The following is a 25,611-nucleotide window of genomic DNA, read 5'->3' as shown; positions in this document are numbered from 1 at the left end:
GTGTGTGTGTGTGTGTGTGTGTGTGTGTGTGTGTGTGTGTGTGCGTGTGTGTGTGTGCGTGTGTGTGTGTGCGTGTGTGTGTGTGTGTGTGTGTGGCACAAAATGACCTCATACAAGTCTGTGAAAAGTGCTCCAAAACTCAGAACACCTCAGCCAGTTCTCCTATTTCTACAAGTATCAACAAGTTTCAACTTAATCTTAGATTATTCACAGAATGTTACATACATTCACATTTCCAGCAAGCTGGTTTGAATTTTGAACCTCATCCTCTCAGATTGGCCTGTTCTGTGTTTGTGGGTTTTAGTCAGACCAAAAATGTGCAACTGAAGTGAATTGAAGACTCCACACAAGTAATTTATAGATAATGTGCGTTCATCTACTGCATCTCTGTGATAATCAGGTTTCTCTGCATTCCAGCCATTGCATGTGGGGATAGACTACAGCAGCCTTTGCTGCTATGCTTAAGCCTCCTAAGCATAACAGTGTGTCAAGTAATTGCATTTTGCATTACCCAGTAGTCCTTTTAGACGTAACTGCAATCCAAATTTGGCACAAAATCCTGCGATAGTGTGGCTTTATCTTCCAGGAACCAGGGATCGCCTCTGTGAAATGGCATTTCTTTTATATAATGGTGCTAAACCTGCATACCAAAGTAACAGATTATTTTGATACCATATCTTTCCTCAGATATTGATTGCTCCCAAAACATTTGCATGCTTCCTCTCAGGATTAGTGATGACTGCACTTATTAAAAGTATTTCACAGTTATAATTTCCCCACTGGGGAACAATAAACAGTATAAATTAAAATAACACATGTGTGTTTTTTGTTTGTTTTAGTCCACAGTCCTCCTGCTGGAAGCCCAGAGCGCTCCACAGTGGCCCTCTCCCCTCTGCGTCCTCAGAGTTCCTCCCCCTCACGCTGCCCAGGACAGTCGGGTCGTCCTCTCTCCATGGTGTCTCCAGGGCCCAGCTTAGGGCCCTCACCCCTCTCTTCCCCTGCCTTGAGGCCCCTCCTTCCCCTCTCCTCCCCTCTCTCCTGCCTCACGCCTCCCAACGTGTCAGCGGTGCTTCTCAACGGGGACCCGGCCAGTCCCTTGCAGACACCATCATCGGGCCACTCCCACAGCCCCACCCAGGGCGTCCTCGCACCCAAAGCAGAGAAGGTGAGGCTCATTCTCACGATTCTCTCAATCCTTTCCGCACCAATGTTTAAGAGTCATACTGTGAAAAATCCTCTGTGGAAATAGATACTGATATTCCACCATTAGTTGCCTTAATTACCCAGATTTGCATACAAAAGATGTATTTTGTTTTGAGAAATGAGAACAACTAGCACTTTTTATTTAATAGAATAATTGGATGTCTTACTTCTACAATGCAACGTCTATTATTTCCACCTCATCCATAATTAAGAGCTGAATGCAGTAACTTCACACTTGTCTTCCAGAAAGAATTTAAAGAAATCACTTGCCTAAGTACATCAAGACCGGACTGGTTATGTGAAAACTCTTTACCATGAAATAAGTCTTTGAATACTGATTGGTTCAACGCTTTTGCATGCAATTCATGTTTATTTTCAATGAAATAAGAGCACCGCCTTCTGACTAGGTCTGCAGCTAATGATGATTTTCATCATTGTTTAGTCCTATTATAAGATAAGAGAGATCATTTATATTCCCCAAGAGAAACTTTTGTTTGGTATATAGTTCTTCACATAGCTGCAATCAACAACAGCCAACGAGATAGTACAGTGTAGTAAATTACATACAACAAAAACGTCTTCTGAGATAAAATAGTGCATGTTAATACACAGGCATTTTAAAGTACATCATTTTCTTAATGAATGGATTAGTCATTTAGTCAATAGAATGTGAGAAAATGCCAATTACAGTTTTCTAAAGCCCAACCTGATCTCTTCAAAAAGCTGATTTTGTCTGATGAACGCTCCATAACCCAGAAAGTATTGATTAAATACCACATGGAACATTTTGTATTTTTGCTTAGAAAATGAAAGAAGGATAAAAGCAATTGCTCAATTGTCATAGTAGTTGCAGGTTCATTTTTTGTCAAGTGAACTAATTGATTAATTAATCTAAAAAAACATTCCATAGTCTACAGTCATTATTAAATTAAAATATCCAGAGTCAGGAACCTGTTTTGTTAGAGCAGAGTGTTCACTATGGCAAAAACAAGTATTAACTCAGTGTGGGTCCACATCTCCATTAACAGAATACTTTCTTCCTTCAAACCTCTCAGTTATACTAGTACACATATCATTTGTGCAGGAATTTTGTCATCCTGTAACAGAAACCCACCACATGTTTTAATTATCTTTAACACCATATCAGGTGAAAAAATGTTTTCTGTCTTCGAGACATCCCATGGCTTTGTGTATTGTCTCTGTATTTACCTCAGTAAGTGTCATTCCCCCAGGCAGCTGGCACAAATGCTGAACCCCATCCTATATGTTGTGATATCTGCTGTGTTAAAGCTGTGGATGTTAAATCGGGCTACATTGACAGTGAAGGATGGGACCGAATGCTCGCTTCTGTCTCAGCTCCATTTGTTTAACTGTTGGCTCCACTGTCTGGGACAGCTAATCTATGACTAGCTGACAAGCAGCTCATTGACTATGGAACAGCAGGCAGCGGCCTTGTTTACATTGTCACACTCAAAGATAGCTTGATCCAGATTCAGGATTATTACTGATACGCTGAATATATCTAATGAAGTCGGAACAATGTAGTTGTATTGCTCATGTCATTCTCATATCAAAAAATGCAAAATACATATTTTTTTTATTTTCATTAAATGAAATGTCAGCCTAATAAAATTATTCTAGTTTGTTTTGGAATGCTGTCTATAAATCCTAAGTGATGACCTGCCTCACCCAGCCTAAATGAGCTGCTATGCTACCAAAACAACCTCTCAATATGGATTTGCTTTAGTTGTAGCATCCAGTTATGATTTAAATGCTGTTTTGGATGCCATTACACCCTGACAAGATTAAACTCTGTAAGAAAAACCATCATATGTCTCAGTTTTTAAGTAGGATAACTAATTTAATTTAAAGATACTGTTTTAGTCTCACGCCACAATATAATATCATCATAGCATCCCTTGGAAAAAAGGTTCAGCCTAACCCCTCAGTCCCAGCGCTTGCTCTAATATTTTGTGCTTGGCAGAGCCGAATCATCAGGTTTGAAGTCAGGGTGGCGATGAGGCCGCACGGAGTCGGTCTTTGTTACAGAAGAACTGATAAAGCAGCTATGATAACTGTCTGGCAGACACAGTTAGGATAATCTCTGTTCGACACACTGTCTAGAGCGCAGCCAGCGTTACAGACACATATCACGTTGGACATTGAGATGTGTTAGTAGACGTTTCCAAGCAGTCTGTGCACGCAGGGCAGCTGCCAACTGGAAGGCTATAGGAAGTGCCTGCACGATTCCAGAAGGTCCAGAAAATGTCTAAAAATGTCTTGAAAAACTATGTTTAACTGTATAAAAGAAGTTAAGGCTTTGGGCTTAGATTAGAACAATTACACCAAGCAAAATATGGAGTTCCCATAACTTTTTTTTTAGTTTTACCCACAAAAGCATTTAGAGAGTGATGAGCACTACATGATAATTAAATAGCTTTGAGGGGGTGGACAGAGACTGTTGTGCAGAGCATCATTCCTCTCAACCCTGAGCAATCTTTACACCCCTGCGTTTACTCTGAAAGCTTTAGTTCAAAACCTGCCTTTGACATGAACTCAACATCAGCACCTCATTCTTCCCAGATGTTTTTAACTGTATCTATGTCAGGATGTGCCATTTACACACAAACTTTACACACAAACAAACACACACGCGCATAATGTAAAGGACGTTTATTTAACAATCCAAAATGTAAAAGGAACAGAGAGGAAGAAAGAAAACACTACATGGTCTTTCCAGTTCCAGCATCCTGCCAGTGTGCTGCAGAGCAAGGCACTCCTCCAGTACTAAGTTGGACCTAAAGTGTGAGTGTTTGCTGCCATCTGGTGGTTGGTTTTGGAACAACTGCAGCCGTCTGATTCACTCGTGTACACAGACAGACACGTAGACAAGCACGCACACACACACACACACACACACACACACACACACTCAACGGCAGACTAAGCCTTTAAGCCTGCAGATGAAAGAGGAAAGGGAGTAATTATTCACTTTTTCCCGTTGCTTTCAGTCCCACCTCCCTCCCTCCTTCCTTTTCTCTCTCTACATCCCTCTGTTCTGTCTTTCCACTTTTTCTCTTTCCTCTCCTTCTTTCTGTCCACCCCTCTACCTCTTTCCCTCTCTGAGTCCATCCTCCATTCCTTTCTGCCTCTGTATCTCACCATTTTCTCCCCATCTATTTATCTTTATTTTTCTCTCTGCCTTCTCCTCCCTCTCCCAGAGTACAATTCCAACAAGCTTTATTTAAATGACAGGAAGGAAATCAACATTTTATATTGTATGTTCTGACCCATTTCTTTACTAAGACTAGTCATTAGTAGGATTGGGCGTCAAGAACCGATTCCGTCTTGGAATGGTTTCAAAATTACGAATCCAGTAGAATCGTTTTTTTTTTTTTATTGGAATTGTTTGGAGGATTTGGTTTTAAATCATTGTTTACAAATTTAACAAGTGCAAGTTTTGGTTTCTGTAGTGGCCAGGCACTTGTTGTGTTGCAGCCATGGAGTAGAGCAGCGCTCTGTGTAGTTTAATTTTGCGTTGAAAAGGCCCAGAAAAACTGCAACCCACCATTGAATCAAAATAAAACTTTCCTCTTATCTGTGAAATAAGCATGTGACCCGTTTCCACCCCACCCCTTTCTTTGATCAGATATTGTGATGGTTTTTGTCACTTATACCAAAAATGTGGTGCCTGTGTACTTTGTCAGTGTAAATGTATTGTTTTGTTTTTTGTTTGTTAGAGGTTGTTAGAGGTTCAATGATTGAATAAAGTTCTGCTATTCAGTCTGTTTAGTATACATTATCACTCTTTGCGTTGTAATGTAACTACCAAATTGTCAAACTCAAAGGTTCTCCTGTTTGGCCCTATCTTTTTTCTTTTTTATAGTTTACATTCATGGATACAAGAACTTTTAGATTATGTATTTTGACCCGATTTTGCAAACCTTTAGAGACCTAATCGGTAAGTTGATCTAAAGAAAACTAGAGTAATTGTTGTCTTTATTGATTAAAAATACCACATTTTTGCTGCTTTGAGCCTCAAACATGAGTATATTCTGCTCTTATCTCTTTTTTATATTATTGATCATATTTTTAGACTGTTAGTAAGACAAAACAAGCAATTTTACAATGCTAACTTGAGCTTTCAAAACTTATGATGGCCATTTTTTGCAATTAATTGATTAAGATATAATGATTAATGGATTAATCAATTGTTAGTTGCAACCCAAAACCAAAGCAGGCGTACTAGCTGTGTTTTCTGTTTTCCTGAGGTCTGGCCTTTACTCGGACAGATTGTCATTTTAAACGTCTCCATTTTTTACAGCAGTCAGAAAGCACAGGTTTGCCTTAAGCCTGGTTCTGTAGTTGACTTTAGTACGGAGCCTTCTGCAAAGGCTTGCAAATATGGTGTGACAGATGGGCAACAAAATAAGTTGTGGATGGCATTTCTGCCTTTAAGGATTAGGACAGCTATGAAAGGGGGGAGAGAGAGGGGGAAGACATGCAGGAAATCATCACAGGTTGGACTCAAACCCTGGTCCCTCTGCGTTGAGGAATAAACCTCCAAATACATGTGCCTGCTTTACCAATTGAGCTATCCTGGCCACATATATCAACAATTTCACATATATTATACAGAAGTGTTCTTTGTAATGTAATTATAGGTTTTGATTTCCCTTAAATAAGCTCTCAGTGTTGTTTTTGAAATTGTAATGGGCAGTATCAAATGTTTACTGCAGCATGTAGCATCCATCTGATCTTTAGACCAATCATTCAAGCTGGAGAGGACAAAAAGAGATGGCTTGTGCTCTCATGTGAAAAAGTGCTCTCATGTGAAGACAGCTGAGAGAAATCATTATTATCAAGGTAACAAGGATTGCACTCACAAAGTGAGCAACTGTGATTCACAGAAATAAAACCGCTCACATACACAAGAAAAGAAACAAACACCAAACCTGAAACGGAGCAGATATCTGTAAAAATGAACTTTGCTCTGGATATAAAACAGTTAACACATACGTAATGAGTTAGACTGAAACTGGTGGTTATAACGTCTTTATAATCGTAATGGTAAAGTACCAATGCTGCAAAGTCTGGAACACACAACCAAAGGTTTAGTTCAGGCAGACAGCTCACATCTGAAATGTAAATATAACAGCAGAACATTGTGTTTGGCGGCCAGACTCCGACCTCATCTCTCCCCTCAGTTTGGGTTTACATATTGGCGAGTGACGATGAAGTAGCTTCTGGCCAGGGTGCTGGTGGGCCTGAAAGCTGGCAGCGATACAGGTACAGGGCAGCAGCAGCATTGACAAGGCAGAGATGCTGAATTGTGCAACTTAAACAGCCAAATTAAGGGGGTGTGTTTGGTAAATGATACAGGGAATAAGGCATGTCACGTGTGTACAGCAGTGCAGCTCAAGTTGACTGCCTGAACTAGCTCACAGGCATCGCCCCATTTGTGTGTTCCAGACTTTGCAGCACAGGTTCACACTAACATGTCTGCTCCATTGTCATTTGCCTCTGCTGCTGTTTCTGTAATGACCCTTTGGTACCTTTACGTACCATTACGTTTATATCTACGAACGGGGAGTCATTTTAATGTACTGTTCAGTTTCAATCACATGCAAATTACTGAGTGGTCATTCATGCAGCATTTTGACATAGCTGTTGGTCACAGCACTAGTATTTTGTCTGCTCTTTTATCAGCTACACAGACCGACTGTAAGATAAGCAAATTCAGTTGTCAATGCATTTTTAAAAACACTGAGAAGGTGTGCGCTGTGGTAAAGCAGTAAATATTCTGTGTATAGTGTGGTTGCAGATGTTTTCCATACTGCTACTGAGAAACGATCATTTTTGTGACGATTACTCTGGTTTGGATTAAGTAACACATTTCAGCTATACATTTCGACAATCAATGCCTCTGTTTTCAAGTCAATTTTATTTCTATAGCCAATGGCTATAAACTCCATACCGTTGCCATGCCAACTGTCCATCACAGCCTTGAATAGACAGCATTTTTTGAATATAAAAAAGAAAACTGATGCATGATCCAGCAGCTCATGTATAAAAGAAACAGATGGCTGAAAGGCAGAGACTGGGCTGATATGGAGGCTTCATGCATCTACAAAGAAAAATGTAATTATGCTCGGGCATGCTCAGTATTGATCCATGTTGTCATCACTAAGACGGCAAAATCAGGACAGGCAGCAGTGTTTTGTTGTTCTGGTATCACACGGAGTCTGACTGAATGCAGCCTTTCTATAATCAAGCATTCATGACTCTGCCTTTATAGGTGGCATTAAGAAACACTCTCTTTGTGATCAATACTGTTTATTCTTTAGACCACTGCAGTAGATGCACATGTATTCAGCTTGAAGGATTGTTAGCGGACCACTTTGCACAGCTACCTGTCTTTTCATAGTTTTCTTTGTGACTGAGCAGGCCTTTGTACTGTGAAAATTATCTTAATTACCATACTTTTCTGAGTTGTTAGAGTAATAACTACTCCCATTACCAGTTTCCTTCTCTCGAAACCGTGAGTGAAGGTCAGAAGGTAGAAGAGTAGAATCAGGCTGTCTTTGTTAATTTCACCTAGATCTAGTCATTTATGACATGACATTCACATGTGAGGAACAACTTTTAAATGTAAAAGATCCAAGGAAACCACAAATCTGGCAACATTGGTAACCTTTGTATGCTTGTTTGATTTATGAATACACACACAAAAAGAAATGTAAAAACACTTTGTAGTTTTACAGAAAGGGACCACATAATCACAGTGAGACACTGAAGACGCAGAGAAGTGTCCTTTCAACATAAACAGCACCAAAGCAGCAGACATAAAAGACAGTTTAATGTCTCGGTCAATAAGAATTCCTCAGACTTTGTGCATATAATATAAATAATAATACATTTTATTTAAAGACGCCTTTCTTGGCACTCAAGGACGCCGCACAGGGAATTCATAAATTAAGAACAGCAAAACAAATACTATACAACAGAAAAACAAATACTATACAACAGAAAAACAAATACTATACAACAGAAAAACAAATACCATACAACAGAAAAACAAATACTATACAACAGCAAAACAAATACTATACAACAGAAAAACAAATACTATACAACAAAGCAACAGAAAAGGCAGAGCAACAGACATTTAGGTGGAATAGGCAGTTATAAACAGATGTGTTTTAGTTGTGATTTGAAATGGGGGAATGAATCAATGTTTCTGAGTTAATGCATATGCATATATGCATATGAATATTAAAAGGAGAACCGCTCACCTTGCTTTACTGTCTGCCCTCTGATGCTTTTATTACCAGATGTATGTCCTCACGTCAGATGGATTCAATAGGAAAATAGTCTTTTATTTGTTTCATTACAGTTTTTTGGGGATTAATGTAGTGTATACATTGGAGGTCTGTGGGCTCCATATGTAGAGACGAGACACAGACACCGTTTTCATTACCATCTGGTCATTTTCAAGTGACTTTTTATTCTTGTATACCTAACAGCCTCTGTGTTTGTTTGTTCCTCCTTTTCTCTTCATCTCTTCGTTTTATCTCCCTCTTCCTCTTCATTCACTCTGTCCATCCCTCAGAAGGAGAGGAAAGCAGGAGGTTTATTAAAGCTCTTGTCAGGTGCGGCAGCCAAAAAGAAACCTCGCTCACCTCCCTCCTCCCCGCCCACCCACGACCCTTCACAATCTGGCCAAGGCGCCGTGGCCACGGACCCTGCCCACCGTCCTCACCCCCATCACCACCACGCCCGCTCAGGTTCCTGTCCGATGGCATCGCAGGGACGAGCCGGCTCCTGTCCAATCGAGAGTGAGATGGCGGGGGCCATTGGACTGGAGCCTCTGCACAGGAAGTCTGGATCCCTGGACACCAACTTCCCCATGTCGCCCCCCGCAACACGCGCTAGCAACGCTCTGATGGTCCTCCGGCCTGAACCCAAACCCCTGTCCAGAGAGAGGTGTGCACACACACTTACCTTGTTGTAATAAATCCTGCTCCTAATATTGTTGATAACCTTAATCAAGGTGACACTTTTCAGCTGGAAGCCTATAAGCCAGGCATAAGCGAGGTAGGTCGAGGGAACATATTGACGGGTCAGGATCCCAGAGAATCCGAGGGTTGATATTTTTCTTTTTCCATACATTCACACTGCTGTCTGTATTGGGGAACATATTGATACTCTCCACTAAGGGTGTCACGATTTGGATTTGAAATATTGATCGATATTAATCTTAAATATCGTTTTTTTAAATGGAATCGTTGATTCTGCTATGCCCCCACGTCACGTCCGGGCAGCTCGTCAAGCGGCGACACAAGACCCCAGGACCAGCGCCATGACTTAATGACACCATGGGCTTAGCAGTCGGCGGTGGAACTGCACCCAGACATTCTCATATTCAGAGACTTTGCATGACATAAGAAATTTCTACATTTTCAGAAGATCATTTTTTGGGGGTAAATCAACTTACCAACCCGAACACTTAAGGGGTCTTGATTTAAAATGTCCTGTTTGAACATTTAAACACTGCAGCCGAATCCACAGTCAATTAAACTAGGCATGATGAAAGCGCACAATGAACGTGAGCAGACCAGCAGGAATGTGCCCGCCCACGTCGCCTTGCACGCCGTCATTTCACGTTCTGCCAAGCGGAAGAAACGCATAAGTTGCTGCGAGTCATATCCTCTAACAGTCACAGCCAGTCAAAAGAAAAGATAGGATGGCAACTGCAGGAGCAGACGCAGGAGACCCAGCGACATTACTTGAGCCCCCTCCTCTTTCACTGTAGTTGCCAGTGTGGAAATATTTTGGATTTCCAGTGAGTTATTTTGACAGCGTCCGCGTTGAAAAAAGTTATTGTAACATTATAATTTATGTTGTTAATAAATGTTTTATATTTGACAATGTAGTGCTTTAAATTGCCAACAAAGGGTCGGATATATTGCATAAAAGTGTAGTCTAAAAATGGCACAGCAACCTGTGCTTTAATAAAATATATATAAAAAAATAAGGAGAATTGAATCAAGAATCCAAAATGTACTCGTATCAAGGATCTGGAGAATCGTGACACCCCCAGGCTCAACTTACACCTGCACTGATTACATTCTTTCAGGTGAGCCATTCCAGCATGTGATGTCGCCCACGGGGTTGTGTGTGTTAAAACTGTCTCTGTGTGTTGCAGGTATCGTGTGGTGGTGCCCTACCCGCCCCAGAGTGAGGCAGAGATTGAGCTGCGGGAAGGCGACGTAGTGTTTGTGCACAAGAAGAGGGAGGACGGCTGGTACAAAGGCACCCTGCAGAGGACGGGACAGACCGGCCTATTTCCCAGCAGCTTTGTCGAGAGCTTCTGAAATGGAAAAAGTGGACAAAAGAACAAATCACTGTTCCTGTTTCTGAGTTACAAAACACAACCACACACACAAGATTTACAGCTACATACATATGAGGAATGGACTGAAATTTGTTTCTGAGAATTATACTTTTGGATTAAAGACAGACCGTGCAAAAAGAAACCTGCTTTGATGATAGTCAGAATGCTTTCTCTGGTAGAATCTATCAAAAACACATCTAATCAAATTTTAAACCTAATAAATACTGGCAGAAAACATCAAGACACACACACACACACACACACACACACACACACAGGAAAGCTAGCCCCAGCTTTAACCAGCCACACAGGAAGCAGGGCCACTTTTCCCATTGCTGACCCGGTGTCTCCGTTGTCTGGACCTGTGATGTTGACTACCGAAGGCACGCAGACTCAAAGAGCACAGAAAGACAAACCCTGGCTCCCAGTTCTTCTCCTTGGCACCTCCACCAGCAAACCCTAGTACAAAAAGCATTAACTTTGCTTTTCTCTAAGACCTCAGAACTTAAATTTGGGTGCTTTCTTAGTTTGAAAGGTGCAGATTTGTAAACACATCTCCGTGTCTAGTTTGTGACAACAAGCCCACATGTTACTTACCAACCCAATATATGTTTATAACAATGCATGTAGCATTCTTAAGTTCTTCTATATATGTTGAAATAGATGTCTGTGTTGTCCCAAACTAGTCATGCTGTGATGATCTGTCACAAAACAAAAGGTGCAAAAAGTAAAACATGACTAAGGTAAATCATTCTTCTATTTATATCTCTTACATACATTTATACAGCCATCTGTTTGTTTTTTGAATTTGTCCTTTACAGACCCCCCACAACTGGGTTAAAGTGAATAAAGTGGCCTGCTGAATGTAGGAAACAAAAAGGTTACGCCAAAACTCTTTAAACTTTGTTTTTGGATCTTTTAAGTGGGATTATAGAGGCAAAGAAAACACTTGGTAATGTTTGACACAATTTCCCGACATATCTACGTATACAGTATTTTACACTCAGTTATTATTTATTTGACAAACGGGATTTCCGTTGCTACTTCCCATCCTTTATATCATGAAAGAATATAGTCAGTAATGCAGAGATCAGACAAGAATATTCTTGCTGACAATAATCCCTCTTCCTCAGCCTTTTCTGAGATACTGTTGAGAGTTTTTGTCTGAATGCAGCAATATTGTGAAACCAAATATGTGTGGATTCAATGCTCACGGGAGACGGGGGAGGGGAAAACACCTGAAATCAGAAGGCAGGGACGCAAGATTCTCATCACACAACTGCCAACCTTTGACAACAACTTTTCCTCTGAGTTTATCAACATCTTACAAGTATTTTTGTACAGCTTCAGTGAGTGTACAGTCCGTCTGCTTTGTGAATTTCTACGTCCTGAGTGTGTGAAATCCAGGCTTGTATAGTTTACATCCAGTCGCAACCATCTACCTTGTTTCCCTGTTTCTGGTGATAGAAGCACAGCGAAACTCAGAGCTTGACTCGCTAACTGTGTGTGCGTGTGTGTGTGTGTGTGTGTGTGTGTGTGTGTGTGTGTGTGTGTGTGTGACAGAGAGTAATACTGACCATGTATCATTGAAAGAATAGAGTTAACAAAATGGTTTTTCTGCTGTTTTTTTGTTTTTGTTTTCTTAACTAGGCCAGAGCGAAGCACAAACATCTGGTCATGTGCACCAGGTGAAGCTCACTCATTGGCTGAACACACAGATGTCTAATTGGCTTTAATTGGGGCACAACCAGGTGAGAGTCTGTAATTGACTAAGCACACTTGAATCTTCTGGGTGGACTGCATTTTATTATATGGAAAACACATATGTGTCATATAAATACAAAATTCTACTTTTGAAATGTTTTTTTCCCGTATGATGTAAGCGCAGAATAAAAACTCAGACATGAGCTGTTGCTACAGGCTCTCCACAGACTTACAGAAAACAAGCACAACGTGTCTGTGTCATTTGCAGATACCGAATCTGACTCAAAAGTGCAGTGCAATGCCACAAGTGTAATGGTCTGAAAAGGTTGTTACATTAGTTTGTCCATGTAATTATTTTCCGTGTAATACTTCATACTGAAACTGAAAAAGAGGGGTAGCAAATTTTGGTTGCAAAAAAAAAAAAAGTTTAAATGAATGTTTTCATGTTTTTCTTTTATTTGAAGTGGAGGTGTCCTGTCACTGAGGAGACAAAAGCACAAGCAGTTTGTACCTTGTAAAGGTTTCTTTTCTCCCCACTATTCGATTGTTTGTGTGTGGGGGGGGGGGGGAACTCGACCAGTATGTTATATATCAGTATGTTTTTTATTTTGATTTTTATTCTATTTTTGTTTTTACAAATGACTTTTAATGCAAATAACAAAACAAACATATTTACAAGGGGGAAATAAAAAATAAAAAAACTGAGTCTAGTAGCTACCCTTAAACTGTGAAGGAAAGCATGCAAAACCATGAAAGGGAAATAGACTTTACAAAGTGATTACAGCATGGTCTGCAATCCTCTCCTTGCTGCTGGCAGTGCAGCATGGGTAGTCCTGTGCGTCTAGAGCAACAGAAACCAAAAACACTCTACAATTTAGAATAAGAACACACACACACACACACACACACACACACACACACACACACAGTAAAAGACTAGGGCTAGTCTGACAGATATCGCTTTGATTCTTTACATTTTAAGTTCAGTTTAATTGACCATTTTTGTCTGTTTTTTTAATCCTCTTTCAAGTGTACACAGCTAGGCTTATTGTGAGGCTTTTTTAAAACAGTTTTTTTTGGTTCAGCCGAGTAAAAATGCCATGTAATGCAATGTTTTTTTTGACTAAATGTCAAATTTCTGCAGAAGAATTAGCTATTCGAAGCTTCAATACAAACATAATCTGCATCGGCCTTTAAAACCTGTCAGTCACATCCTAGAAATGCCTAGACACACACACACACACACACACACACATACACACACACAAAGTAGGTACATCAGGCAGACCAATCCGTATTTTGGTCTCTTCCTTACTTTCTTATGAGTACAATGAGCCTGCTAGTTGTTTTTCTCTCAGCTCTGCTTCGTTTGATTCAATGACAAAAAACCAGCAGATTCCACAACAGCTGTGCACAAACCCGAGCGAGGTTCCTCTCCTCTGTTTGTACGAGGACTCTAATTTCTACTGAGTCAAACTTAAGCACAAGTCTTCATTTGTGTCTGGGATCAAAGGATCTCGCCGGTCTTATTTAGTTTTCACGAGATTGATGCTGTGAGGAGGAGAAGAGTTTACAACAGGACAAACATCAGGAATAAAAACCCCAGCGGTCACTTTACAGAGAACATCCTAAACTGCTGGTTTCACAAATGTTTTCATGTCGTTTGTGTTTTATTTACGTAATGTAATCTTGTCTTTGACCTCAAGCTTCCTGATTGTAAATACCACTTGAGAACTCATGACGACGGCTTGGAAAATTGTGAACAAGCCATCAACAGCAGCGGTCATTTCATTTCCATTGGACATGAACACAAACAGAACAATGCACATACCATTTTTTATTGGACTTGATAACACATTACTGTCCACTCCCCTTTTTATTTCTTCCAGGAAGCCTGAGATATCACTCTGCCATCTTGAATTAGATGTCGGCCATATTTGTTCCTATGGATACTTGTGTGTTTAAGTGTGTGTGTGTGTGTGTGTGTGTGTGTGCGAGGGAACGGGGCCTCTGTATGTAGCTTTTTACATAAAAAAGTAACTTTATGAAAAGGACTGTTTGGGGTTGAAAAACAGCAGTAAAGCGAGGGAAAAAAAAGAAAGTATATATATTATTCTATATTGTGCAGAATATTTATAGGCCTTTTGTGCCATTGAAGTCATGCGCTGCGCTGGCCATGCAGCGCTCTCTACCATGTGATCATTATACATTGTCTTGTACCAATGGCCCGTGGTTGATTTGATTGTTTTTCATGTCAAGTGCATTTCTCGCAATAAATGCCTTTGTTTTAAAACTGATTCCAGTGTCTTTATCCGCATCTGCCTGCAGCTTTATAACACAGATGACACAGGCAGATAGCAAGCAATGCACGCTTGTGTACTCTGATACAGTACATAACAAACACATTACCTGTACACTCCATTAGGATTTAATGGTTGCCCTTTGGAGGATTCATCCTGAGAATCATATTATATTCTGCTCTAATTATAATTATCTGCTCTCACAATGTGCTCATTATGCACTTGTAAAGCCTCATCATGAGCAACACTCCAGGTATAGATGTCTGACAGAGTGTATTACTCTCTGTATCATTACAGACATGCTAATAAAGGATTTATTAAAAATAAAGCTGATACTCTTTCAGTCTTTGCATAATTCCCTCCATATTTTCCCTTCTTTCTCCCTCTGTCTCTCTTCTTGTGTTCTCAAGCCAACACTGGCATGGACGAGGTGTGTAATTGGTAATTTCAGAGTGTCGCCGGCACTCCCCTTAAATGACAACCTCATCTCTCCAGCAGCCGAGCCTGTCTACAATGATCACCTCCATTTGCATTTAGAGTGACTAGCAAAAGGTGACAAGGGTACGTGTATGTGAGTATCTGCATGTGCGCGCGCAGGGATGTGACAACTATCTCGGATTGGGTGTAAGTGCACATAGAAAATGTTGATGCTAACGCACCATCTCAAAGTGCTATATTTAAGGCAAGCCACGCATTTAGATTTTTACAGACTTCTGCAGAACGGAGACAGTTTTCACCTCTGGCAGGTTTTCCCACCCAAAGTAACTAAAGTGACTGCACACATGCACACACTTCTCCACATTTTTGCCTTGGTCAAATCTCTTTAGGACGCCCTCTTCCCAACCCTAGCAGGTGTGCCGCAGGCCTCTGCAGGGAACTGATCAGCAGCTTTACACCAGACCTGTCTGTCTGTCTGCCTGTGTGCCAGCTGTAAGTCACATGAAGGGCAAAAGAGCCAGAGAGTTAGACACTGCAGGGAACGGGACCTCTATGAGGCAGAACAGGGCGCTCACTTTGTGCATGTTGACGTATAGCCAAGTGGTGGGCAGGGACGATGTTTAAAGGAAGCGTGTGATCATCCTCTATCCCTTTACGAGTAAAAGTAGACGTCTCTACAGTAGACATTTCTTTTATGATAAATCACAAAGGTGGAGCAAATACGTCAGGAGGTCTGTGGGTCTTTTGTTGGTCTGAAAATGCCGCAGTTCCTTGTTCCCTTTTTGCTTTCTGCATCGTTGGAAACAGAAGTTGAAGAGAAGGTGACAAACAATAAAATTGTGTTCCATTTGCAAAACAGCAATTCTCCAAAAACAGTGTTTATTTATACACAATACTGTTTCTGACCTTTTTGAATCCCCCGACAAATAACCCATATTACAAAGAAAGACTAAAACTAACACTAAAACTAAGAAAAACTAAACTAAAACTAAACATTTTTTACAAAACTGAATTTCAAAACAAAGTCAAAATGAAATAAAAAATGCAAAACTATAATAACCTTGGATGTAACTTCACTCCGTCCAACATGACACTGTATTGAATTTTTTCTCTTTTTTTAATTAAAGTGGAACATAAAATAAAACACGATGTAGCCATCATAAGATGTCATATTGTGAGATGAAAAACAGACAAGCATAGTGTATCAAGACAAAAATACAAAGATTTATTTAGAAAGAAGAAAAAGCTCCCAAATAACACTGTTTATTCCTTAAATACAAGTGTAGTACAAATGTGTCTCACAAGGTTAACTCCATTAGACATCAGTGTGTTTCCCTGGATGTATAACCTCACTGGATTTCTAATTAAGCTCCACAAAGATAAGGCACTAACACACATTAAGCACTAGTGTAACATATAAAGTGGCAGTGTTTGTGAGTAATTGTTGGTTTTATAAATCACACTTTATTGTCATGGTTTACTCAGTTCTGTAAAATGCTTCAAGGTGTCTCATCGTGACTCCAGACAGAAGTGAATAAAGACAAACACTGACTCGACATGATGCATTTCTTTCCACTAGTCAGCACTTTTCAGACATTGCAACTTTTAACAGTTTGTGTCACTAAGAAAAATGAGGGAGCAAGTAAAACAACACACACACACACATATATATCTATATATACACAGTGTGTGTGTACATATACATATATATATACACTGTGTATATGCTGTAACATGTACCTAGTTCCAAAACCAAGCCTCAGCCTCCTTGTAAACTGTAGAACTGGGATTGAGACAGAAGTCCCTTTGGAACAGCATTAGGAGTCATTGGGCTCATAGCTATAGCATCAAGGATGTTAAGAAAAATAGTCTGAATAGTCTGACATAATAAGAATAAGGAATTATAATGCCCCGTGATCATGATTTTGACAACTTGTGATGATGAATGCACTACATCAGCTTTCAGAAATGATCACTTAAGCCCCTTTTCAGACATGGATTCTGTTGTATTGCTGGATTGAAATACATATCTGTTAAATATCAAAAGGTCTCTGTGGAGTAATTATTCTGTTAGAGCTCTATTTAGACATGGCAGGACTAATACACAGAGAGCTGGAATGCTCACAATTTATATTCATTCTCACTGCTGGAGAACAGCTGCGTGTTGAAAAAAATGAAAGTAAAGTGATTGTTTATCTCTGAGGCTTCATTAGACACGCTCGCCTCTAATGTGGCATTTATTTGGACACTGAGACTAAAATGTAAAGCTCCTCGTGAGGTGCATGTCTGAAAAGAGATCTGTAATAAATTACAAGCATGTTACTGATGTTTTCCTCATTAGCACAGGCGTAAGTCTGCATTACAAAACATTAAAGATGGCAGACAGACTAAACGTAAGCGAGGAAGTCCCTTTTAATGTAGTGTTACATGGTACGTATCCAATTCTTTTAGTTACTGAAGGCGGAGGTATACTGTGTGACACAAAAAAAGTATTATATAAAAATGAAAGGATAAATATAAAATATTACAGAGGTATAAAACCTACTAAGAAGATTAAAAATATACTATTGTGGAAAGTTCACACAGGATTCATAGATACAGTCATTAAACTTTGGCACAAACTCACGCTCGCACACACACTGCTGGTTTGTGTGCGGTTCTCCTGATTAGTGTTTGAGACCGGCCACAAGGGCTGGAAAGGTGGCCCGAACGTCTCTGGTCCTACTGGTCGTACTGGAGTGTACTTTAGATCCCAATGGCTTCACATGAAGCCAGAACTGGAAGAGAGAACAAGATGGAGTTGAGGATCAAATTTGAACGCTGATTTAATAGAATAACATATCTCGCTCCAGATTACTGGATTTATTATACTGGCTCTATTACAGTTTGTCTGTAAACAACTTACCTCCCCACTAAGTAGTTTTTCACTCTATGCATTTGCTTTCTAGATTGAAGTTGTTCTGCCGTCTTTGTGTTAATGACTCCCAAAATACTCATCCTCTTATTCAATATTTTATTAAGATTGAAACACAAAATCCTCCATGATGTGCACTTGTGTAGACCAATCTGAAATGCACTCAGTAGTCATCAGATTTGTTGCCTATATTAATATTACCAGCAGTTGGCAATGCGTCCTGTGTTATAGACACAGGCAACAGCCGGGGCCCTTGTTAACTTCCTGTCAGTTGATGCCATTCACATACACTGCAACAGGAAATCAAGTTGGGTCCATTTAGAATGTGTATGTTTACATCTCTAAAACCGAGCACTGAAGCCACCGTCAGCAACGAGTCAGCAACAAGTCAACACGAGTCAAAACGTGTCATTCCATCCTCAGGGCCTACTGACGTGTAAAGTTATGGCTCTTGTATATTTGCATGAAACATTAGCCGCTTACTTCTTGCGGTCCTTGTCCTTCTTGCCGTTGGCGGTGAGGCTCTGGGCCTGCAGGAGCTGGGCCGCAGCCCGCCTCTTGCCAAAGGAACTCTGGTCCTCGTCCAGGAGTCTCTTCTTCTCCTCCAGGGCGGCCTTCTCGTCTGCGTGGAGACGCTTCAGCTGCTCAAAACGGCCTTGCAGCTGAAACACACAGAGAGAACAGTGTTGAGTCACAGGAGTACCTGCATGTTGATAGTATCAAGAAGAAGGAGCAAAAATAATAGATGAATATGCAACAAATTAGTTTTGTCATAATGAGGCTTTTCTCTGTCTCACAAACACCAACTGAGATGTAAAATGGTTTCCCCGGGCGGAACAAATGCTCCCGCTTTGATTTTATCCAGAAAAAGAAGAAACAATATTTATATTTGGTTTATTCATGATTCATAGGAGCAAAGAACTAAAAAGGGAAAAATGTGTTGCTAAAATGACAATTCACAACTTCCAAGGGTAAAAATACAGTCAGTACCCAACAGTGTACTAGTGTGTTATAGATGGTACAGATGTTTTCAAAAGACAGTACTTTTACTGTTCGCTAGAGTTTTCTCTTCCAAAGAAGTCGGGCTGTTTTTTTGTTTTTTTACCTGTCTGGGACTAATATAAACAAGTTATTACCTTTCAACATCTCAGCAAGCCCACACTGTAATAAACTGCTGTTAATATTAATGAATATGCTGCTAATGAAGAGTCCCATGTGAATAAGTTTGTGTTTACATGTCTACATACATCTCTCTCAGCCTCCTTCAGCTCAGACTCCTTCTCCTTCACCCTCTGCACAAACATCTGCCTCATCTCGTCCTCTCTCTTCTGCAGCTCCACCAGGAACTCCTGACGCTTGGCCTCATAAGTCTGCTGCAAGCTACAAACACACACACACAGACACACACGTCAGTTGTCAGTTGTGTCAGATATACATTTTGCACTGTGCCCACACAGGTGTTAATGAGCTCACCTGACGGGTTTGCACTCTGGGTCGGTGTCTTTAAATCCCATTTCTTCCAGCTTGCAGCGCCGGTACAGCTCATAGTGGCGTGTGTGTGTCTGCTCTCTCAGGTCCTCCATGTTTACACAGATCAGCATCTCCCTCAGCTTCACAAAGTCACAGTGACTCTCGTTCTCCACTGACACACATCAATAGATATACAAGGGTTGGCCATCAACTGATATTAAATACTGTCCATTTCAAGTGTTATAAATGTCCTCCACATGTTTTTATATGGGGCTAGAAAGACTTTGGAAAAGCATTTAGACCATGACAAAACGCTGAAACAAACTGATATTTCTTTACTGTATGTTGACTGGCAGCAGTGTGCTAATCTCAAAACTGCATTACAGTTTGTGCCACAGTTCTCATTTCTGTGTGATTTTCAAGTGTGAAAGTGATTGTAAGGGGGAGAAATGTAGGTCTGAAAGATTAAAATCAATGTGATCCGTCAGTTAACAGCAAAACAATGGTCCATCTTACCTTGTACTACACCCCAAGGATACTGACGAGCCTTCACCATCTTATTGCCAACGGAGACCTCCTCCGTGCTGCCTACTACAGCAAAAGGCAAATGACCCTACGAAAACAGTTTATGTGATTATACGTTTGAACTAACTGCTCTCTCTCTCTCTCTCTCTCTCTCTCTCTCTCTCTAGAAAAAAAAGGCAAGTTCAATTCTGAAAACAAGACAACTGCAAACCTACGAGCATATACTCTAGACTGTTATAACTGAAGTGTAACTATGTTCATTTGCTGTGACACGTTCTTTTCAACATAATCCGGCCCTAAGACAGCGCTCTAGTTCAAGGTTTAATGTGTGTGTTTTCTTACATTCATTGAAGTGTTGACCTTAGCGACGGTCTCATCATCCAGGGGGAACTGATAGATTTGGACGCCGTTGCTGACCAGCTCACTCATGATTTTGATCTTGAATTTATGTAGCTCGCTCTTACTGATGGTGTCAGCTTTGGCGATCACAGGGATGATGTTCACCTACAGTAAGATGGGAAGCACGTACATGTACAAATCAACCTTTTCCTTAGAAATCCATCATTATTCAATATTTTCAGAACTAGACCTTCAGACTGCAATGTGTAAAACGAGCATACATATACATAAATAAACACACACACACACACACACACACACACACACACACACACACACACACACACACACACACACACACACACACACACACACACACACACACACACACACACACACACACACACACACACACACACACACACACACACACACACACACACACACACACACACACACACACACACACACACACACACACACACACACACACTTCAAATTGTACAGGGACAAGACAAGGAGATCACTGGGTTTCCTACTCAGGAGTTAAAGGATAGTTTCACTTGATTAGATTACAACTTAGGTCTGTTCACAGTTACCAGCATCTTTTGTGCAGCTTACGATAGATCATAGTCACTAATATCACAAAAACACACCAAAGCACTTTGCCTGTAGCCACTATGATGTAGTGGTAATTATATCACTTGTTATTTTTTTCTGTAGTTTTTTAAATACCAACTTAGTAACGGTAATTTCTGTGAACTTTGAGCAGGGCTTCTCCCGATGTCATAGACATTTAGTAGTAGAGCTAAAACAACAAGCTTGTCTCACTGACAAAGCAGGAAACTACATGTAGACACATTGAAAAGGCCTCCATTAGTCTGTCTCTGGCAGGGTACAATTCAACAAAAACAAGAACTATTCCAACAGTCTTTGTCTGTCTTACTTCACCTAAAATACTTTTCAAACTGCTTTTAGATTTGTGTTAAATAAACCAGGTTCAGTGATGTTATTTCTGGCCCAGCAGCCCCCTCTGTCATCCCACATTCCACTCGTCTGTCTGTCCAACGCCGTGTCATACAAAAGAGAGGCTTGGAATGAGTTATTGTCACTAGACAAGCTTCTGGCCCAGACCACACACCCATACACACAAACAGAATACACACTGATCCCAGCAGAGAAAACCAAACAATGCTAGGAGATGTGTTCCAACAGCTGTCTGAGTGACTGTCCGTCTTTCTGTCCGTCTGTGCTGCAGATTAAACAAATGGCTCTTTCTGTGTGTCTCTGTACAGTGACACAAAAGGACAACTTGAGTGTGTATGCGTGAGGTGATTACAGCATTCCACTGCTTTCTGTCCTCCATTTACATGCAAATCCAGGGTTACTGACACTCCAGAGCAGTGAAATCGCACAAAAGACACAAGTTCACTACACACAGAGTATGGGAAAGTTTCTGACCATTTCAAGAGTGAAGGGAGGGGTTTAGGCAGTTGGATAGTGAGTGAACCTCTCCCAACAGTCAGACATTGAAATACTGAGAGGAAAAGTCTACCAACAACCACAGCAGAATCTAATACAGCACTTCTGACTAGAACATACTCAGTTTGCATTGGAATGTTGCTATTAACAAAATGAAATCTAACGAAAGCTGGTTGTATAATGACGTGTCTTCTTCACAATATATAAGCCAGGGTTCTATGGCAGCCAAAAGATCTGACAGGTCCATTTTTAAATATCAAAGTCAACAGAAGTCAGTCCAAGATCAGTTTAGCATCATATCCACGGAGATAAACTTATTTCGGCATTTAACCTCTTCTTTTCAACCTAGTGTGATGGGTTATGGCGAGATAATAAAGCTGCCATTTTGAACTTTGGTGTATAAAAGGTTATCCTAAAAGGTTAACAGTCTAAAGCACACTGACGACAAGCATCTCTGGGATGCCTTTATGGTAACCAACACAATCTACCGGTACAGTTACTCTGTGCAACAACCTGTACTATTTCAGTAAAATAACCATTAAAAAACAATTTGCCCAATATTCCCCTCAAATTCCAAACATTTCCTGTATAATATGCCTGTCTGGGATATGCAGTACCTTCAATAATTTTGTTATGCCAGAAATGTCATCACACACACACACACACACACACACACACACACACACACACACACACACACACACACACACACACACACACACACACACACACACACACACACACACACACACACACACACACACACACACACACACACACACACACACACACGTATCATACCTTACTGTCTAGCTTTTTCATCGTGACCAGGTCCAGGGATTTCAGTGAATGACCTGAGGGAGAGATGAAGTAAAGGCAAGCGTGGACTCGCGAGTCATGGTAGTTGTGAAGAGAGCGTTTGATTTTTAGCTCCTCCTGTAAATAACTCTCAAACTGCCGGTCGATATAGTCCACCACTGGCTGATAGCTACAAGAAAGACATAGGGCTGATTAGACATTTGGGTTTTATGAGTGGTTAACACAGATTAGTTCACAATGGCAGTACATTTTGAGTAGAAACTCATTTTTAAGTACATTCACTACATCATCATCAGTCAAACCCTTTTGAACACTTTGAGCCTGTAACTCTTCTTCACTGCCAATAACACACTCCTCTTCCCACCTCTCTTGTTTGTTCATTTGGTCTCCGAAGCCTACGGTGTTGACCACAGTGAGGCGTAGTCGGACGTTGCTCTCCTGTAGGTCATAGGTTTGGGCATGCAGTTTCACTTGAGGCTCAAAGTGGGATGACTCTAAGTTCTCAAAGTTCGTGTTGAACAGGGTGTCCATCAGGGTAGACTTTCCAATACCAGTCTCACCTAGAGCCAGAACAAGATGTGACAATTAAAATTAAAATAGTTACAAAACAATTGTATGTTCTTGGAAACAATAATATATATTTTTTCAGTATTATGTCACATTAACAAGAATATGGATATCGCAGAAAAACCATGAAATATCTTGACATTACTTTAGGGCCATGTTGTCTAGCCCTAATCAAAAGGCACTCTAGCTAAGGAGTATGAGAAAAGGAGCTAAAATGTCGGACAGAGCTAAGCAATGGTAGTGGATTGAGGTGGTTAATCGAAACAATCTGTACGTGTGCATGAGAGTGGGTGAAGAATGTATTCAAGTAGTAGTGTCCTGTGTGTGTCAGCGCTTCGGTAAGGGTGCGTAAGTGTGTAATGTTTGTGTGTAGTGTGTGTGTGTGACAACGTACCAATGCAGAGAATATTAAAACAGAAGCCCTGGCAGATAGACTTGTTGACAAGCTGATCTGGGAGGCTGTCAAAGCCCACATGGCCTGCCAGGGACAGGGGCCGGACTCCTTGACCCTGAGGGAGAAATTGCACAGAAAGATCATTCTCAAGATGCTGCAGCCATTTTCTCAAATAAGTAAAATGATTCCCCGGAAAAGTGTGATTATTATGGCAGGATAGATAAAATATTAACTATTAGGCATTGTTCACTTGCAAGCCAAGACCCTCCAGCTTCACACATTTAAATGTTGTTTTAAGGATGCACAATAATAAAGATTTTGGCATGATTTGTTAAACAAACCATATCATGTCAAAGGTGATAGCACAACTGGTATTTGTGATATAGACCATTCTTTATACGTTTTGCGGAGCTGATGGAGAGCGATTGAACAGGTCTGCGTCTTTAGAATTCACCTGGCTATGATCAGGTACAATTTGATGACGTAGAGAAATTCCTCATCGTTAACCTCCAACGTTTGATCATTTTAAACTATGTCACCTATGTGAGAACACCTACATGTTCACGCAAGCGTCGAGAACGTGTTTTGTTTTTTTTTTTTAGCCTAAATGTCTTGATTAGAGTTACTATGTGGATGCCAAATTTCACTCAAAAATGTAGCGATTTATTGACGCTCATCGAGCTAACGTTACAAAACTCACCAGTGACACTTTTGCAATGTTGTGCTAGCGTTAGTAGCTGTAGCACATCAATGCTTGGATTTGAATAGCTACATACGGAACACTACTGAGATGCTTACAGAATGGTATAAACGCCTTAAAAACCATACACAAGGCATTTGATTTTCCAGTTAACCGTGCAGCAAACACTCTATTTTTGTTAACTGTTGCCTGCGCAGTGTTAGCCATGTTAGCTCACCCCACCGACTATTTTGTTGAAGCTGTAACATGGAATCCCTGTTGAAAAGTTGAATACTTAAGTCGAAAAGTCAAACTTTGGGTTCTGGGTGTAACTATGTCGACGTGAGGGGCAGATGTTGTTTGGGTTTTTTCGAAAATGTGTGTAAGTTACTTTGAACTGCCAAGTTTTCAATGACTTTAACAGAAAGTAGGTTGCATTATCGGGCTAGCGGTGGCTAATTTAATGATAGCCCCGGACACTCCCTGCCCAACTGCCAGGAACACTGTAACTTGTCAACCACATAATAAAAAAATAAATAAAATACTAACCGGCTGCCGAGCAACATCCGTAAAAGCCATTATTTTAGCCAGAAGTTGATAAATTCAGAAATAATTTGACAAAACTAACTAAAGACCGAGTTCTTTTTTCTTTTTTTAAGAAACCTGATCAGGACCGCCTTACTGCGTTTACTGTAGACAACTAGGCAGACTAGACTACTCAATACAAGATAAGAATGAGGTTAGATCGATAGTTTTTCAATTTGCTTTAAAACTAAAATTCTACAAAGTAAGGCAAACTTTCACCAAAGTTTAAACATTAAACTATATTTAGGAGTAAAATACACGACAGATGTCAAAAAATGTAGCCAAACAATGATGATTTACTGCGGCAATAAACCCACCACCCCTTCTTTGTATAATGGTACAGCGCAACTTTTCGAAGTCGCTCTCATGGCATGTTGCAGACTCTCAAAAAAAAATCGTAAAGCCAAAAACAACGTAACATCTACATCCATCATTTGGATGTTTTAGATGGCTATGAGTTTTGACGTCAGAGAATTCAAAAGGAACTACGATAATTTTAACATTTTAAGTTAACAGTAACATTTGAAGAACATGCTGTCTTTTACTCCGGTTTTATAGTAAAATATATGTATTCCACAAGGCTGATTGCTATCATAACTTCGAATTCTGTGTTAGCTAAACATTATGTAACCTATCTACATTTTCACTTTTCTTTACTAAGTTTTGGTTGCCATGGACTTAGTCCAATTTGTCTTGTATGACTTCACCGTATGCTAAAGTCAATGGTGTTAAAATGGACTGTCAACAGTCATTTCTAGTCATCCAATACAGGTTTGAATTATACTACCTCTTCTT

At 40.3% G+C, this 25,611-nt stretch overlaps 2 protein-coding genes and 1 long non-coding RNA gene across 4 annotated transcripts in view; 2 read left to right on the top strand and 1 right to left on the bottom strand.

Annotated features, from left to right (window-relative positions):
- The window catches only part of LOC117953532 (E3 ubiquitin-protein ligase SH3RF3-like), an 88,614-nt gene extending 77,914 nt beyond the window's left edge, over positions 1-10,700 (top strand). For both annotated transcript variants that reach the window (XM_034886667.1, XM_034886666.1), the window contains 3 exons: positions 840-1,165; positions 8,816-9,189; positions 10,412-10,700. In XM_034886667.1, the coding sequence (XP_034742558.1) occupies positions 840-1,165; positions 8,816-9,189; positions 10,412-10,580 (869 nt within the window). In that variant the 3' untranslated portion in view covers positions 10,581-10,700. The remainder of the gene's footprint in view (positions 1-839; positions 1,166-8,815; positions 9,190-10,411) is intronic.
- Positions 10,701-10,845: 145 nt separating this feature from the next.
- Positions 10,846-13,904, top strand: LOC117953538. Its single transcript, XR_004658636.1, has 2 exons — positions 10,846-12,883; positions 13,019-13,904. It is a non-coding gene; the product is annotated as an uncharacterized LOC117953538 (long non-coding RNA).
- Positions 13,905-16,980: 3,076 nt separating this feature from the next.
- On the bottom strand, positions 16,981-25,024 carry sept10 (septin 10). The gene is made up of 10 exons (XM_034886673.1): positions 24,781-25,024; positions 23,553-23,667; positions 22,956-23,151; positions 22,574-22,760; positions 20,294-20,455; positions 19,943-20,039; positions 19,430-19,598; positions 19,204-19,336; positions 18,440-18,618; positions 16,981-17,819 (listed from the first exon to the last, which is right to left on the bottom strand). Exons 1-10 carry the CDS (start codon positions 24,808-24,810, stop codon positions 17,804-17,806), a joined length of 1,284 nt encoding a protein of 427 aa, XP_034742564.1. The 5' UTR covers positions 24,811-25,024; the 3' UTR covers positions 16,981-17,803.
- Positions 25,025-25,611: the final 587 nt, after the last annotated feature.

This window comes from Etheostoma cragini, chromosome 11 (assembly GCF_013103735.1).
Source record: "Etheostoma cragini isolate CJK2018 chromosome 11, CSU_Ecrag_1.0, whole genome shotgun sequence".
NCBI lineage: Eukaryota > Metazoa > Chordata > Actinopteri > Perciformes > Percidae > Etheostoma > Etheostoma cragini.
This window is presented reverse-complemented; position numbering and strand designations above follow the sequence as displayed.